We start from the raw sequence: 17468 nt of genomic DNA, 5'->3' as shown, positions 1-17468 counted from the left end.
GTGTTCAGTTTTAAAAGCCATATATGCCAGTGACATGAAAGAAAACTCTCTGCAGGTCTGAGAAGAGCATCTGCAATTATAATGCAGCTCACAGTTCATATTAAAGACAACATAGCTTTGTAATAGACCACAGCAGTGAGTCTGATTGATAATAAAAATCATGTTGCCTTACAGCACTAATGAAAGCTATAGTATTAAAGCTTTGCTCGTGTGGTATCTCAGCTAGAATAGACTGCAGTAAGCATCTTTTTCTTCATTACTGCATACAAATGATGCTTAAATAAATATTATTGATATTAGTGTTTGTAATTCTAATGGAGATAGCTCTGGGCTCATTGAAATAGTCTGTTACGAACAGCAACAGAACCAGCCCTAGAATGAAAAACGGACAAGTTTTTAATTCAGATTATTCTTTCATAAATCTGAACAAGATTTGGATCATTACCTGTGACACTTGGGTTGCCAAAGTAACCTTGACTCGCCAGCTGATGTTTGCATACCGCATGACACTGTCGCCATGGAGACCCTGTCCATGTGATTTTGCAGACGTGATGCAGTTGCAGGCTTCTCAGACACACAACAGTGAGCAAGAGGGAAATTAATTACTGGTAAGGAATGCTCTTGCAGACAGCTCTTCGCTCTATCATAGAGACCCTGCACAGAAGTAATGCAGAGGCTAAACTTCTCCTTAGTGTTTTAGCTTGCATAGAGGACTAGGGTGAAGGTAATAGGAGGAATCTCTCTTGGCTTTCATAAGGAAAATACTGAGTTCTCCTAATGGAAAGTTCATGGTCTGCTGAGATTGGAGTGGTCAGAAACTGCTGACATGTGTGAAAACCATGTTTGAAGGATAACATTCATTTACAGAAGGTGTGTTCGAGTAATTGAAGCCTATGGAACACTGCTAGTGTTCCTTTATCAACTGAGACTTTTATCCTCTCCCAATACCTATTCTTCTCATTCACATGCAAACTAGTGATGTCAGGGAAGTTACACCAGTGGAACAGGGAGTGAAATTTGTTTTTATACACTGAATACTCCAAATTGTCCACAAAAAGTAGCTGTCATGCTGAGTGCTTTCCTTTCCAATGTCTACTGAACTTCACAATAGCACTATGAAATAGACTTTGGACCTATTAGGAAGAACTTGAGGAGTGTAGTGACATTGCCATTTTGGGGATTACTGTAAAGAGTCACTAAAGCACGAGCTTCGGAGATGTCTTTCTTGGCTTATCTCTTATGTGTAAATGCAGCACAGGAAAAATCGTGTGGGTGCTTAAAAAATACTGGGTAGAAGTGCTTATAGGAGGTGATGTGCACAGAAGAGATTTGGCTTGATGACCAGATGCAGAGTAAATGTTGCTACTTAAGTCTTCGCTGTTAGTCTGAAGAATCAACTGAAGTATTAAAGATGGAAGGGATGTAGCTGGAAAAGTGAGATCTTTGGGGTGATCTTTGCAGTGCAGGTTAAAATGGATGAGGGGATTATTTCATGGCTAGAGGCCATGACATGCTGGAAGGCTTGCACATTTTCAATATGTAATCAGAGGACAAAAGGTGATTCTTTGAGATGATTGTGTGAAAATAAACAAGCAATATTGAACCTAAAGGGGTGGAACTAATGGGGTGAGGGACATTCCATTTATTTGGGTGCTGGTCACCTTTTTGACAACATATTATTACACAGCGTTAGAATGATTGTTGAGTTTGACAGATTACACTCAGATAATTGAACTAATTTCACTTCTAGGTTGGATTAAATTTGTAACCTTGGCATAAGATTCTTTAGCCTTTCATACTACGACCTAATTTGCCAAAAAGGGAAATGAAGGATTCTTTTGTTGTAAGCAGAAATCCTTTCATATAGCCCAGGGAAACCCACCATCAGCAGAGGGACCCAAGAAAAGAAAGTACACGGTCTTTTGCCACCACCCAATAAACCTGCCTTAGCTGAGAGCGGGGGGGTAAAGAAGGTGTCCGCAAAAATGAAACTGTAATCTGTAGGTGGCGGTTTGTGCAACAAAATGCATTCAGCCTCATGGAGTTAAAAGAATATCCACTCTTCTATTGCAACAGTGTCTTTCAATTCATTTTTTTTCCCTTCCTTGAAGTAAATACATAACTGCTAAAAAAAAAAAGTTGATAAAATTCATTATATTACTGAGCTGAACAGCTTCATGTAGGATGATGAAAGCATTATGTTTTGACATTTCCACTAGGAAGTTTTTCCATGGCATGTTGCCTTCATTGTTTCTCTCTACTAAACATCCATATTACTAACAGGGGCCTAAAGCCTCCAGTGTCTTATATTGGCATAGCGAGCAGTTTAGCGTTCCAACTTGGCAATTTCTCTTATTTTACTCCTGAGATTGGTTCCTTATAAGAGCCAAGTACAGAAATGGATCATTATGTTTAAAATAATATCCAAGGGCTTGAAAATAGCATCCATTTCTTAGGCAGGCTTGCACTTATCTTTCACACTGTGAAATGGTGCAACAGATAATTAGTAATACATTTTCCATTTAACTTTTCCTATATTTATAAAGCAGTAGACTGCTTTTGCTATATTCTAACAACAAAATCAAGTTCCAGAGACAATTGAACGTCAGCAAGAATTTATCAGTACCTCAGTAGAGATTACTGTTGGCTCTTGATTTCAAACACAGAAGAGCCAGCAAATTAGTCTGAAGTAAAATGGATAGATAAATAAATGGAGGCTTGCCTGTAGCAATGCAAAGTTGGAGCATAATTGTTTGTTTCAGGCATATATTATTTAAAAAGGGTCAGACTTACATCCAGGAAGACAGCTCTGTTCAGGAACTTTCCAAAGCAATCATAGTGTCAGTACAGTTTTCAAGCTGGTTCTGTAGTGGGGGTCCAGGGTTAAATCACGTCTTCTGTAACGCACTGTTCGTCTCACTTCAGTTGCAGACTCAGTGAATTGAAGGATCAGTGCCATCACTACCAGGACAGTAGAGGTGGAGACCTGAAATGAATGACTTCAGCTGAAAAGCCAGACAAGAAATCTGTCCCAGTTACTAATTTAACCTGGGGAGAACATAGTACTAAAAACAAACAAGAAAAATCCAAGGACAACATAGGAAAAAACTAGTATTAAGGCAGGTGTACAAGAGGCATTTCAGGAAAATTATTCCTTTAGACAATTTAAAATGGACTGGTTTTACACACTCCCATCAAAAGCTATGGAAAACCAATGTAATCAGAAGCTAGCTGCAAATATCCAAATGGAATGTCATAATCTGATAGCACATTATGTTACTTGCTGTGTTTGGAATACACATTATGTTTCACGCTTTTAGATTTGCAGAAACTGTTTAAGTAAAAAAAATGTCCTGTGGCTGCTATTTCTAATTTCAGTATGTAGATCTTTTTTCCGGTCTGAGTGGTTACAGGTGATAACATGCTTAATTTTGTGCTTTTTTTAATGTATATTACTCACATAGAAATGTATTGCAAATTAGTCAGGATTGCTGACAGAACACTTCATTAAACTTATGCAAGTCATTTGTGGATATAATGTGATGCCTAAGAGCTTAGTATTAGTACTTTACTATTTGTACTCTGCTATTATTAGTACTTTACTATTTTAGAAATGCTAGTAAGAAATCAAAATCATTTTTGGTTTTCTCTTTTTTTTTTTTAAATGCAGACTTGTACTTTACTTTAAATTAGAATTGCTATCAGTTCACTAGTGACAGAACGACTACAATAAAATCATACCATGTTCCTAGTGCATACACTGATCATGTATTCAGTAGAGGAAAATAATTTATGGCTGTTGTTGTAGAGTATTCTCTTTTGCTTTTTGTGAAATAAAAGCTTTGCAAATCCCATGATCTGCCATGAGGTTTTAGCTACAGAAATATGGAAATCTGTCTGTCTTTTAGAGATACTACATCAATTTAGCATATCATTGCTAGAAAAAACAGGAAATCTTTTGTATTTATAATATGATGCTATTTCTCTTTCACAATATCTAGAGCTAATGTGAAACTACTAAATTAGCTAATTGAGACTATATAGGCATCTCTGTGAACTACAGCCTAGTTGAAAACATTTTCTTTGCTGCAGTGACAATTTATTTTTTTTACAGAGATATGATTTTAAAATTTCACAGGCAAACTTTAAAAATTATTTAATTTTTGTGTCATCTTTTTCGGCTTATTTTGGTAATAGGTAGCATCAAGACCTAAGCATCAGTAATTTCAAGGTACATAATCAGTCTTTCTAAAATTATATCAAATTACCCAACTCCAATACAATCGGCAATACTGAATGAATCATTTTAGCAACCTACTCCATTGGAAAGGTATCTTTTTAAAAAACCACAAAGTAAAGACCAAACTAATCTTTTCCCCATCACAAAGCACAGAAATAAACACTCGGCCAAAACACGCAAACAATACCCAAAATAGATACACCTGTCTAGTCAAAGCACTGTCCTGAGATGTGCTGAGATTTTCCGGTTATTTCTTTGTGTTGCTTTTGTATGAACTGGACAGGATTATAATATTCAGTAATTTTCAATTTTTTAATCAGAGAAGGAAGGTTGAGCAGAATGTTGCATGCCATTACCCTGAGTGTGGCATCATTTCTGATTTTGCGAACAACTATTGGCATATCCAGTTATTGTCAAAGTTCTTATTGGGAGGAACAAATATTGAGCTTTCTCAATCCAGGTTTTAAAAATCTGCTAAACCCACATGGAATTCCAGACTTACCCATTGTTAGAATTTTCAAAATCCTATTCTTTACAATATATCATTACCTGCATTGTCTTTGAAAGCCTGTAGACCTCAGAATTTTGAAAGTAGGAAGGCAAGGCAGATATCTGTCCCTTGAATCTAGAACCCAGTGTGCTGGTGAACTTGCTTTTTCTTTGTTTTTCTGTTTTAGTTTGTACACAGGCTTTTAAAAATACTAACTTTTTGCAATACTTACCTGTATAAAAATTGTTAGGGAGGCTTGTTGTTACAGCTTGGTTTTGAAGACAGAGAAAATCTAGTCTAGTACGAGATGAACGTATTAAACAATTTTCTGAAAATTACCATTGCTGGTTAAGATAAGTGCCTCGGCTTGATTTTGAAAAGATTTGAGGCTGGAGAAGATGAGCCTATTTGAAACAGAATAAGAGATTTTAAAGAGGACACAATATCCAAAGTTCTTGATACTTTTGAAGAGTACCCCAAGAGAGGCGCTCCGGTGGTGTTGGAGATGATTCAGTACAGCCATCAAACTTTATACTTCCAGAGAACACAGCTGTCATGAAACCTCTTTTAGAACATTCTCTGACCAGTAATATGACGGCATTTCTGCCCTTACTCTCCTACCAAGGTCTGTTGACAGTAATTGTTGCTCTTCTCAGTATGATACACAACACAGATGGACAGAAATGGCTCCGATCCAAGGGAAGCTCCGAGATCCCGACCATAACATCCCCTCAGGAAAATATACTTCAGTAGGCTTTTTCACAACAGGCCTTCTTTTACAGCTTTGTGATTATTGTTTTTAATCCTCTGTTTGTATCAAGGCTTCTTTGAAGAATTGTTGTTAGCATTGGTAGCATAACACCTTTTTAAATGTGCAAGTGCGTGTCAATAGATTAAAAATTTCTAAGAAATGTTAAAGCTGCTAAATTTTGCCATAATGCTAACAGTACAGTGGTTCTGTACGTTCCCAGTTAAGCTCTGTATATTTTATATTCCTTGCCTCTCTGCCGGGGTCCAGCAGAGTGGTATGAGGAAAGAGCTCATAGAAGGCTCAGAAAATCTGCAGCACTTGGGGAGTTATGATGGAAAATGAGAACTTGAATAATTCTTACAGGGCACGGTAAGCATGACTTGTGAAGGACCCTGAGCTGCATTGGGTTTGTCTTTCTAGACCATATTTTTTGTTTTACAGATGACCTCATTATTACATAGGTTATCTTAATTTCCAGATTCACTGTCATTGCTGCAGAACACTTGAATGAGGATATGTGATAGCTCTATAAGTGGTACCGTCATGGATATGTTGAAAGGGATGGGAGAAATATACTTGTTCAAAATTATTTCTCAAATTATAAAAGCATATTCCCTAAAGCAAATGCAAATTGTTTCCAACTGAGTTAGAAAAGTCCTTTTCCTGTGTTTGTTATTGTTTTCCACTAGACTGAACAGATAGGGGAAGATGATTCTACTCTAGAGTACGCTTAAAAACAGTATGTCAAACTAAAATACAAATTGATGCAAGTGTGCTTGAGGGAAAAGGCAAACTTGGGATGCCTTTTCTTTTTCCTTTGCTATTAATCATTTTCCCCTACTGCTGCCCAGGAGCGCCTGTGTTGGATGCATCAGACCGTGCTTCGCTGTGCAGCATTCTGCATCTTTCTTGTTTTTCAGTAACTGGTTTGCCAGCTTTCCTTAAATAAATAACATGGAAAGTGGAAGCATTTTCCAATTGTCCACTAATGTGTAAAAATAGTTCTGGTTTCAGTGCAGAGCTCTGTAACGCATATTGTGTCAGTTTTGGGGCTCTCAAGGCTAAAATCTGTAGTTCAGCATTAGTTTAGACCCAGACCCTCCAATGGCTGAGCTATATTGAAAGCAAATGAAGGCCAGCAGAATTTTTGTCCTGCATTCCAATGGAAGCTCTTTGTATTAGTAAATACTCCTTTGAACTATTTCCAATCTAGGAGCCCTCTGATAATGATACTGCGCAAGAAGAAGTTAAATAAACTCACCCATATAAACGAATTTACATCGGATCCATTTACGTGGATTTGAGCTGACAAATGCAAACAGCAACCGATATAGAATAATTGTTGAAAAGTAATTTAGGGATGCAGTTCTGCAAGAAGAGGGAAACCCTTTTGATCCTTGCTACTGGAAGTGGTATTTATTTTGAAGCAAACTTCAAAAAATAAAATAGCTCTCTTAACTCAGACGTGGTATAGTGAATGGCATTGCACTCGTACAGAATTTGGCTAACTGGATAGATAAGTTGCAAATAGCACTATATTTATACAGATGTTGTATCAGCTCTTCTAACTTTTTTTCAAATTGTGTATATATTTGAATAGCTCCATCTGGATTCCATAGCCACTATTACTGTTACAAGTTTTATTGTTGCCTTTGCCTCTGCCTGCTGTTTGCATTTGCAGGCTACTTACAAGTGTCCTGGAAACAACCTGAACCTTCCTCCAGAGTCTTAAATTTGATACTGTGTATGTGAAAAATGCAGGGAAAGCACATTTTCTCAAATTTGCCTTGCTAAATATGACAGGCTACAAATTAAAATAAATGTTGCATACCCCGCTTTCCACATGATGTCCTGGCAATAAATTTCAATGGACAGGCAAGTGTGTTTGCTGATTTCTCCAATTCTGTCACATCTACGTTGGTTATTTATGCCCTGCTATAGACTCCTAAAAGCTTGATTTGGTTAATAAGAGTCATGAAAAATAATACAGCTGCTGCTTCTTCAGCGTCTTTGTTGGATATTCTTAAAGGAATATTGTCCATAGTGCCGAACAAGTCTTATAGGATAGTTAGGTATTGTTTATGCTCAAAGGTAACTTCATAAAAATTATTGTGATTTTTGTGGACTACATTTAGAGGTCAACCTTCTCTCCAGTGGGATTCCCAAGATTGTATTTTCCAAGGTTAATTTACAATTATGCCCTAAGTTAGAAAGTCATTGTTTTTTGCAGTGGAATTTTTCTTTTGTTCTAACAGGTATTTGTTTTTAAGTCTGGTGTTTACTAATTGAGGGACCCACTTGGCAAAATCAAGGTTGTAATATTGCGTTCACTGCAGTCAGCTTTCAAAATAAGGCCGACAGATGGTAAAGACATTTTGTGCCCAGCATCCATTAAATTTAATTGGAAGTTGAAAGCTGTATTCGCTTGGTATCTTTAAAAATCTCATACCTCCTGATATATTAGACATTCAGTAATGATCTTAGGTGCCTGGACCCCAATTCAAGCTTTTAAATGTACTGTGGGACCCACCTGTTCCCAAGTTAGCATGTTGTTTCAAACTTCTATGCCATTATTCTTAAAATATCCAATAAAACTATGTCACAGATGGTAGATCCTATTAACATAAAACTCTTTCTTGTCTCAACATACCCTGTTATGCCAGCAAAAAAAGGGTGTGATGGGGAGATGGAACAGCCTTTATGTGTACGTTTTCAGTTCCTGAAGTTTCCCACCATGACAGTGAGGAAACTCTTGACATCTTGCAATTTTCAGTGATTTAATGGTGCTCTGCACGCTGCACATTGAAGATTCAGGGCAACACACACAATTTCAATTCATCAACACTGAGCTCTCATGAGTTCTGAAACTTCATACATCAAAATAAGCTCCTCTCCGGTGCACTAGTAAGAAGAGGGTTTTGTTCCTGTCTCACATGTGCTAATTGCAGCCAGCTGTTAAATGTCTGGTCTTAGTGGTATCTGTAGGAAACTACTTATTTAAAATTAAAAAAAAAAGGGTGGGTGGGGGGAGCGCGGAAAAAAGAAGGAAATAAATACTCAATTATGCAGTGAGAACCACAGTATTGCATTAATCACAACCGCTGCCTGGATACGGCATTCCCTCTATCGGAACAAAAAAGAAGTGAAAAATATCATAGTTCAATTAGAAAAACATTTCATACTTTCACTGAAAGTAGGGTTTCATGATAAATATTCTGCAAAGATAAAATCTAATGAACAACCTGTAGGGATTGACTCCCTGAGCCTGTATTTCTCTCTGCACCTCAGCTAACCATTACTTCTGTACTGCATTAAGATTATGTATGTCTTACGCTATTCAGAAACTGTCATCAAGACTCGCATCCCATTTTGGCAAACAATGCAAAAATCAGGCCTTACAAATTCACTAGAAAGTGTTTAACTATTAATTTTGTTTTAAGCAGCTATTTGAATGACCTTGCACATGACCATGCCTTAAATGTATTGCTGGTTTGGAAGGAAGGAATTCAGCCTTCTCTTAGTGTGTGCCTGAAAATTTTCAATAGATTATCTTTCTTCCAGGTGAAGGAGGCCATGCAGAGAATCCACGACCGAGGAAATATAGGAAAACTAATCCTTGATGTGGAGAAAGCACCCACTCCCCTGGTGAGTACAAAGGTGTTTGGTCACACAACTTAAAGCATGGTGGTGACTTCTGGAGACGTGTCCTTTACAATTTATTTTTTTAAATACTGTTTTCTTCTAAATCCATAGCACCTAAATACAACCAATAATCATAATTTATATATTTAACCCAAAGTGAAATATAATTGTAATTCCTAGAGTCCCAGCAGTTACTTTTCTATACTGAATGGCTGTCTGCCTCTCCAAAAACGTGTCTGCGAGTGTTATTTTAGGGTAAAACTGCCACATCTATTTCTGTCCCTGAGATGGAAAACAAATAGACATTTCACGTAATACAAAATTCCTGTGTTAATAAAAATAAGTGGATTGAACAGAAAGAGACAGTCAATATTAATTCAGTGTACAAACGTAGAAGTGCTTTCTGATTCCCATGCAAAAGTCAAGGTAGGAATTTCTTTTACTTTTTTATAATATATGAAGTATAATATCTAAATACTTCCTTCTAGAAATGTTCTGAAGGAAGATAGTTGTGATGGAGCTCTGGTCCACTGGATTTGAAGCACTCAACATGGTACTGAAACACGCCAGAGAGCAGTAGTAAATGAAAGTCAGGCTCATGCCTAAACGTTCTCTGATGATGTAGGAAAGAGCAGTAAAGAAGATAATGAAAAACTGACTTCAAGTCAATGCTGATCTATGAAGTTTGCTTTCAGACCTGAGATATCTCCTGTTTCAAAAGGGCAGAAAAGAACCTAGAATTACAGTTAAGCTCTTACTCACACTTACTCTAAAATTGGCTCCACATCTCATACAAAATTGCTGCAAGGGAAAAGGTGGCTTTTGGGACCACACATGTGGAAACTGGGCATTGTTTTGTGGCTGAATTGCATCTTAAAACTGTAAACAAGAATCCGTAACACAACATTAATACATTTATTCCATCTGTTCTCTTGATATTGTATATTCATGGTAGTCATTGGTTAGAAGGTGAGAACAAATTTGATACACTTCCATGAAAGGGTGTTAATTCAAAAATATGAGTAACTTAAGAGCATTGTTTTTCTCCATTAAAATCAGGTTGTGTTTCAGATTTTTATTTTTATTTCCAGCAGATGCTAGTAATCAAACAGGGAAAGTACAATGTCACTGCATTTCTCTTAAAAAAAAGTAAATAGATCCCTTGGTTAGTTGGTTTTGAAATAGTTATAAGCAAATACAAGAATCTTCTTGTGTCTGAAGAGGGGTAAAGTTGTATAAGAGAATTCAGTCATACTGATCTATGCTGTTAAACACCACCATCTGTCCAGTTAACCAAGCTCTTGTGCCTCCAGAGACAAGTCAAAGTGACAGGGTGAAGTACAGGAGAGTCTTGCACCTTTGCACAGCTTGTAATAAATATTCACATGTGAAAAAACCACAATGTGCTCCTTAAATGCCATCCAGAACTACAAATTTCTGCAATTGCCTACTGCCTGTACAGACATTTTCAATAAAATATAGAAAGGCAGTTTTCTCCCCACTCCTCTATGATCCAAGATTTGTCATGGGTATATTTTGCCAGCATCTACATATCCACTGCTCTATAAAGTTTTGTTGTTTTTTACATAAAACAATTATCTCTGAGTTTTCATGACACCATGCCTCATGTGGGACCAGATCCCATCCATTAGCTGGCATTAAAGAATAGCGTTACCTGTTTCTGGAGGAGCAGATACAGAAGGAGTTGTAAACTAGGGGTCTGACACATTCTGTGAACTTCCAACACATTCCTATCTGAGCGCCTTAATACCATTTTTCTACAACGGCACAGATCAGAGTCCACTTGTGCAACTGTCCTGCAAAGCAGCTTTCTGTTCCGTACGTAATTCAGCTGTAAGCCCTGAGGGAACAGCTTACAATTTTAGCTGGAAGTGGAGTGGTGCCAGCAAAAGTTTTGCACAGACAGAATGTTTATTTTTGTGTTGCAACGGTGTCTTCATTTATAAAGTCACATTATCAAATGACTCAAACTGAAATAAGAATGAATAAAACAGTGTGAAAGGTGCTGTGATGTCCTTCGTCTTTCTTCCTACAGATGGCCAACGACAGCACAGAGACAAGTGAGGCTGGAGAGGAGGAAGAAGACCATGAAGGGGACAATGAGAATAAAGAACGCATGCCATTCATCCAGTAACAGCCAGAGGCGGTGGAAGCAGAAAGATTAATGAAGTAGAAGGGAACAAGACTGGAAAATCTATTCTGTGCATCAGTGAACAAATGCTGTAGTACAGTGTGTGTTGTATTTGTCTGCAGTCAGCTGAGCTATGAGCTGTTGATCATTGTTGTTTTGAACTCAAGTGCCATTCTCATCCAGTGCAGTATTATGACATTCCTGTGTAATACCCAATTTCCCTGTAGGAGTCCCATGGATTTTTCTGTTCCAGTTTAAAAGCCTTACTAACTTACTGTGTAATTTTAGATGGGCATCTTTCTCATGCAAATTCCAAAATTTTGCATAAAGTTATTTGGGGAGTTTGGGCTTTTTTTTTTTTTTTTGCAAGTTGGAAACAGTAAAAAAAAAAAAAAAATCCCCACTTGCTGTCTGGAAGATTCTCGTAACTGGAGGGAGGATTTTAAGTTTGTGATTTTCACTGTTAAAATAGTTTTCCTTTTATGAACCACAGATAAAAGTTGCAAAAAAGATGAGTTTTCATTACCCTCAGTCATGCTTTATCATTTTATAGGCAATCCTATCTTCATTTTCAAAAATACCTCATTTAGAATTCTGGAATCTGAAATTGTGCAAGAAATCATTAATTGAGAGACTTTGATTAGTATTGTATAATCACGTTAGTCATCAGCACCAGTAATTAAACACTTCATTCAGAGTGCCAACTATCATGCTTTCCTGTTGATCTGAGCTATCACCGCATACGTTACAGGCAAAGGAGGAGGTCAGCAAACCGCTCTTTTTAGACCCAGAACTTTAATTGCCTGGAGCAGTGAACATTGTTAGTGACAGATCAACATCTTCTGCTGAGGACACATGGCCTCATCTGTGTCCAAAATCCAAACCAATTTTAAATTTCATTTTTAAATCATATTGGTAAGGATCAGTATGTGTAAAGAAATTTGTTGGCGGAGTTTACTGCTCTGAAATCGCTAATGATCAGCTATCGATCAACTATCAAGCTGGAGCTGAACTCCTACAGAAGTTAACCCTGGTAAAAATGAGTTTTAGGCCTTAATCCCTTCAGAAATTATGCACAGGGATAACTTTATCTAGGTGAGTAGTTCTGTCAAAAGCTCTGCTCCATATGTATAGTTATGTTTGTAATTATTTGCAGGATTAAGCATTCAGAGACCAGCTAGTCTTATCTACCTCCCACTAGTGGAAACTATATCTAAACATGACAAAAGTAAATCTTTTTTCCATGTCTTTCACCTGTCCAAGCAGCAGCTACTCAGGTCCTCAACTGTCTTGTTAAAACAATTATTTTAAAACAACTGCAATCACCTACAGTAGAAATGCTAAAGGAATGTCAGAGACCTTGTATAATGACATATATCTTTGAATTAATATATTTTTTTCAAAAGAAAGTATTTCCCCAGGCATGGCTAGTTGTTCATGTAAATCTACAAGTATCCTGTAGTGACGGAAGTTAAAAGCTTATATAGAAAAGTGGAGGCTTTTCTCAATGTGAAAGGACTTGTGGGTCTGGATGACTTTTATGTGTGGTTTTAGAAGATTCTCTCTTGTTTTTTCTGTTAGTTTTATCTTGCTGCCTGAGTATTAATGTCCATCTCTTTACACTGTACTCATGAAGTTGCTGTTCTAATACCAGATAATTGTGCAGAATGTTCATTCTGAAGGAGTTTCCCTTGGGTTAAACAAATTCAAAATTAATGAGAAGAAATAACTGTGGAGAAATATGCCAAAAAAGCTTTTGAAATATTAATGGAACCAGAACTTCATTTTTCTCTGGATGTTGATGCAGAACTTCACTATAGTTGATTTTCTTTTCAAGCTGGGCTTGCCTACACTTCCAGTGCCGTATCAGGCCCAAACAGGGATTTTGTCCACAGAAAAAAAGTATATATTCAGTGCGAGTTTTCCATTGGGCTTGCCAGTTGGGCTTTTAAGAAAGGCCATTAAGTTTTCACGACTCATAAGCTGACAACGGTAGGAAACATGCCCGATTTTGTTTTGCAGTTAGTGTAATGATGTTGTCCTGCAAGAAACCTTAACATAACTAGGAATTTTGATTTGACGCCAAAGTGAGCAATATTGCTGGTGACCTTCGAGCTGGCAGTAAAGTGGCATTCTCAAGGCCTTAAATTAGTAGGGCAAGCAGAATAGCAAATCTGTTCTTCTGTTATAAACCGCATTATGGTTGGCTCTACCGTTAAATTACCCTTCAAGACAAATACAGACGGGTGATCTTGGTCATGGCCACAGACACCACGGGGACAACAATCAAATGAAATAATTTTGGCTAGTTCTTTCTGGTTTTGTTAGCAAGGCAAAAATACTCTTCATGCTAATTCATACCAATTTTAGGGCCATTTTCTGATCAGCAGAATATCAGGTAATTGCAGTGAGTACAAAGGAGTACTTGTGGATCTAGCTAAGCGCAACATAGAAGAGTATTATCATCAGCAAACTAGATTCTGCTCTGTGTGTTACTGGTATTAATATGGCATATATGAAGGTGAGGAAGGATACTACTGAAATGAATGGAAATTTTTCAGCTATCAGTTCTGGAAGCAGGATTTGTGCTAGCAGAATTTGGCCCACAAGCCCTAAGTACCTTTTAGAGTACCACAAACAGTAGTATTGCGTCTGAAGTGGTAGAGGGCATCCTATACAAAATGACGATGCTGAGACTTGCTACTGACCAAGTCTTGTTGTAGAAATGAAGTTTGTGCTTACTACTGACAGTGTTGTTTAAACAACTCTAAGACAATTGGATAGTTTCTTCAAGTGAAACAAATTATTTCTCAATTTGCCTTAAAGGAACTGTGAAAGCTTCTCTTTAACTTAAGCCTGATTGAAGTGAACTGAAACACTGTTTAATTGTGTTTGTTGCTTTAGAGCTTTTGTTATATTGTGCCTACAAAGCAAATTATGTTTACATAAAAATATAAATAAAATATTGAGCATAGCATTATCCTTGGCTTACATGTTTTTTCTAATATTATGGTCACATTAGGGAACTGACTTGGAATTGGTTAAGAGGAAAATCTGAGGTCTTATTTTCCATTTTGGTCACTGAGGGATATACAAAGAACTTTTTTATTACAGAGTACATTGAGGTTATTAAAGTGGCTGAGGGTGCTACTTTACAGAACATTAATAATTTCGGTATAAAATGTTGAATGTTACAGTCTAAGAAATTCAAAACATTATATAAGAACATTCATGAAGTGTTCAGGGAAGTGCATTGTGGTACAGATAGAAACTAGTTTCCAGAATTTTAGCGCTCAGATTGCACTGGGAGATGGATTGACACACAAGTTACTCTTAGAGAGACAGTTCCTTTCAGAAATGAAGATGCTCTAAGGGAATAATCTCAAATCCCACTCTCCCTGGGTTCTGGTCTTAACCCAGGGCTGCAAGGAGGCTTACACCTCTTCTTTCAAAGAACTGGTTACAGATACCAAACCTTCCTGGTCACCTCAAGCATGTGCCTGAGTACATGGCTTTAAATGTCTCCCTGCATGACAGGAAGAAATGGTTCAATGAGCTTCAGTTTAATATCTAAACAAAGAGAAAATGTTAGCTTTGGTTCATTCCAGTCATACAGGACATCCTAAAGCCTGTAATGTCCCGGGAAAGTCTCACTTCAGTAGTTACTGCATCTGCTCTATAATCTACAAGCTCATGTGAACACTAGCTGATTGTGAAGAGGAGCACAGTCAATTTCTGCCCTCTGTTTTTGAGTCTTAATAAGCAAATAATGACCAGTGCATCCCTAATCACAGGGTCAGGATAAGGCTGAAAGCAAACAGCTATAGCCTTTTGCAAACTCTCTGTGATTACTAATGAAGCTCTGCCTTTTTCTAGCTTTCCCACTGGGCCATCTGTACTCGGCTGTCACACAGTCTAACACACAGAGGCTGCTACCAGGCAAGCAGGGATGCATTAGGCTGCCTTTGGGTGGCATCTGGCCAGATAAAATGCAAAAAATCATCCTAGGATAACAAGTATCCCTGGGTCTCACCTCATCCTCCATTTTGTGCTTCCCCTCTCATTTTCTGTGAGCTTAGTGATTAATCTTGGTTGGGTTTTGTCCGAAAAGATTCTTCTAGTATGGTCACGATTCCCAGCACACAAATTGCCTAAAACCTCCAGCTCCTAGAGAACTGTGCAGGAGTTTCTCCCCTGGCAGCACCTTAGTCCCTTGGTGTGAGCTAGTCTGTTGTTTCACTGCAGAAAGAGCCAAAACAATCAACACACTATAATTGCTATCTGCATCAAAGCACTTTTTTTCCCCCGAGTAATTTGTACCATCTAGGCAAACATCCTAATGTTCTCTTTTGAGAGAAGAGGTTAGAGTATAAATGCAAATGTAGTTTTATCTCCTCAGTCTGAGCTGTTGTGCTGACCAGTTGGGCTCGGTTGATCCGAAGCCATTCCTTTCATGTTTACCCGCCCTCTCTCTGTCAACTACCTCTGCAGCAAATGGCATGGTTTTCTGAACATTGTCTTGGTCTTTGCGATTTGTGACACTGCTGTGTCGGGCACCTCACCTCCCGTGTGCTGTGCGGAAACTGGGAGGTGGTGTGAGAGCAGCGCAGATGCTGAAGAGTTAAGAAGATGAATGTACAAAAAGCAACGAATCGTGTATGTCTCTGCCCAAGAGTAACGAGTGAGTAGAATTTGCAGCATGTTATCTACAAATAAATCATGTTGATTTATTTGCGTGAAGGGGAGGCTGTGGGGGGGTTTGTTAGAGGTGTGGAGCCTAGTCACTGCCCAGACTGTTGCACTCCTGTGCGGCAGCCTCTAAGGCTTTCTGGTCTCTCTCTGTTTTTCACTACATCACTGGAAACGTGACTCATTTCAGGGAAAGCGTTCAGTACTCAGAGCTCAGTTTCGCTCCTCTCTCTCTCTATGAAACCATGCGTGTTTGCCAGGCTGCAGAACAGCCGATCAGCACAGAGCTGGGAGGGGAATGGGGCAGCTGCACCATTGCTTCCTACCCTGGCCAGCCAGGCCTGAACAAAGCCGAAACGGAAGGTTCAAAAGATGCTGCTTTTTACTGTATAAAGGGGTGCCTGACACTGCTGTTGCTGAAGTCAGGATCCTCCTCGGATCCGCTTTAACAGCCCCCCACCTCTCACCAGGTTTGGCATGGGGGTCCCAGCATTTCTCTGCAGGGTGTCTAGAGTCCCTGCAATACTGAGTAATCAGCGTTGTTCTCTGGTAGCACTTCAGGAAAATTAATTTTTTACCTCCTGAAGAACACTGGATCATGTCCACTTGCATCCCCCGCAGAGAATGACAGACAAACTCCTGGTGGACTTAACACAGGTAGACTAACTCTTCACATACGGGAACTTCTCTTCTGCACGCATTTTGGGCAAGATGAGAAAAAGAGTCCAGGAACAAGCATTGACAGCCTTCATAGTGATTGGCACATCCCTTAAAAACTCAAACACTTGCCATAATATAAGATCAGCTTTCATTTAGAAAGGAACAGTCTTCACAGTTGTTGGTAAAAGCTTTAAAACTGACTGAACTAAAACATCATCTAAAAACACAAAGGAAGACTCTCTAATCTTGCAGTTTCTGAACCCTTATGATGTTTAATGTTTGGTACAGACACCACTAAACAAATTTGCAAACTGGCAGCCAGGGATTAGACGGGTGGGCTAAGAGATGCCACTTGTTAGTTTAGGAACAGCGACTGCCAGCTGTAAAAAGGGGAGGAGGGCTGTGGTTTGGGGATGGGGTTTGGGATTGAGGGAGGGCTGCAGGGCTGAGGCTTTGCTTGTTTTACTTCTGAGATTAGGAGCATTTGGATCTGTTTGGAAGAGCTTTTTTTTCTTGCTTAGTGACCATGCTGAGATGCTACAATTAGCCCCAAAGAACTGGGAAAGTAGTGAAGGAAAAATGCTTCTACTGTGAGGGGTTAGGGGTTGGGGAAGAGAAGGTGAGCGCTTCTCTGGGGGCTGGTTTGCTCTTAGAGCTACAGCTGTGAAGTACTTGTGGCACCCGTGCCCACTGCTCCTGCAAGCGGCTGTGCCTGCCAGGCACAGGGGCGCTCTGCCTGTCCCAGCTCCAAGGCCAGGCTGCCATCCATCAGCCGCCTGCTACCTGCAGCCCTGCTGGAATCAGCTCTGCCTCTGCAACCGCCAGCACTGGAAATGTGCTACGC

The 17468-nt window shown here is 38.8% G+C and overlaps 1 protein-coding gene across 1 annotated transcript in view; it reads left to right on the top strand.

Annotated features, from left to right (window-relative positions):
• The window catches only part of VAT1L (vesicle amine transport 1 like), a 62675-nt gene extending 48420 nt beyond the window's left edge, over positions 1-14255 (top strand). Inside the window, exons 8-9 of the mRNA XM_074582869.1 lie at positions 9043-9126; positions 11180-14255. Of these exons, the coding sequence (XP_074438970.1) occupies positions 9043-9126; positions 11180-11278 (183 nt within the window). The 3' untranslated portion in view covers positions 11279-14255. The remainder of the gene's footprint in view (positions 1-9042; positions 9127-11179) is intronic.
• Positions 14256-17468: the final 3213 nt, after the last annotated feature.

The sequence above is a fragment of the Larus michahellis genome, chromosome 4 (assembly GCF_964199755.1).
Source record: "Larus michahellis chromosome 4, bLarMic1.1, whole genome shotgun sequence".
NCBI classification, from domain to species: domain Eukaryota; kingdom Metazoa; phylum Chordata; class Aves; order Charadriiformes; family Laridae; genus Larus; species Larus michahellis.
The sequence above is the reverse complement of the archived record's forward strand: the minus strand, read 5'-3'. Positions and strand labels throughout refer to the sequence as shown.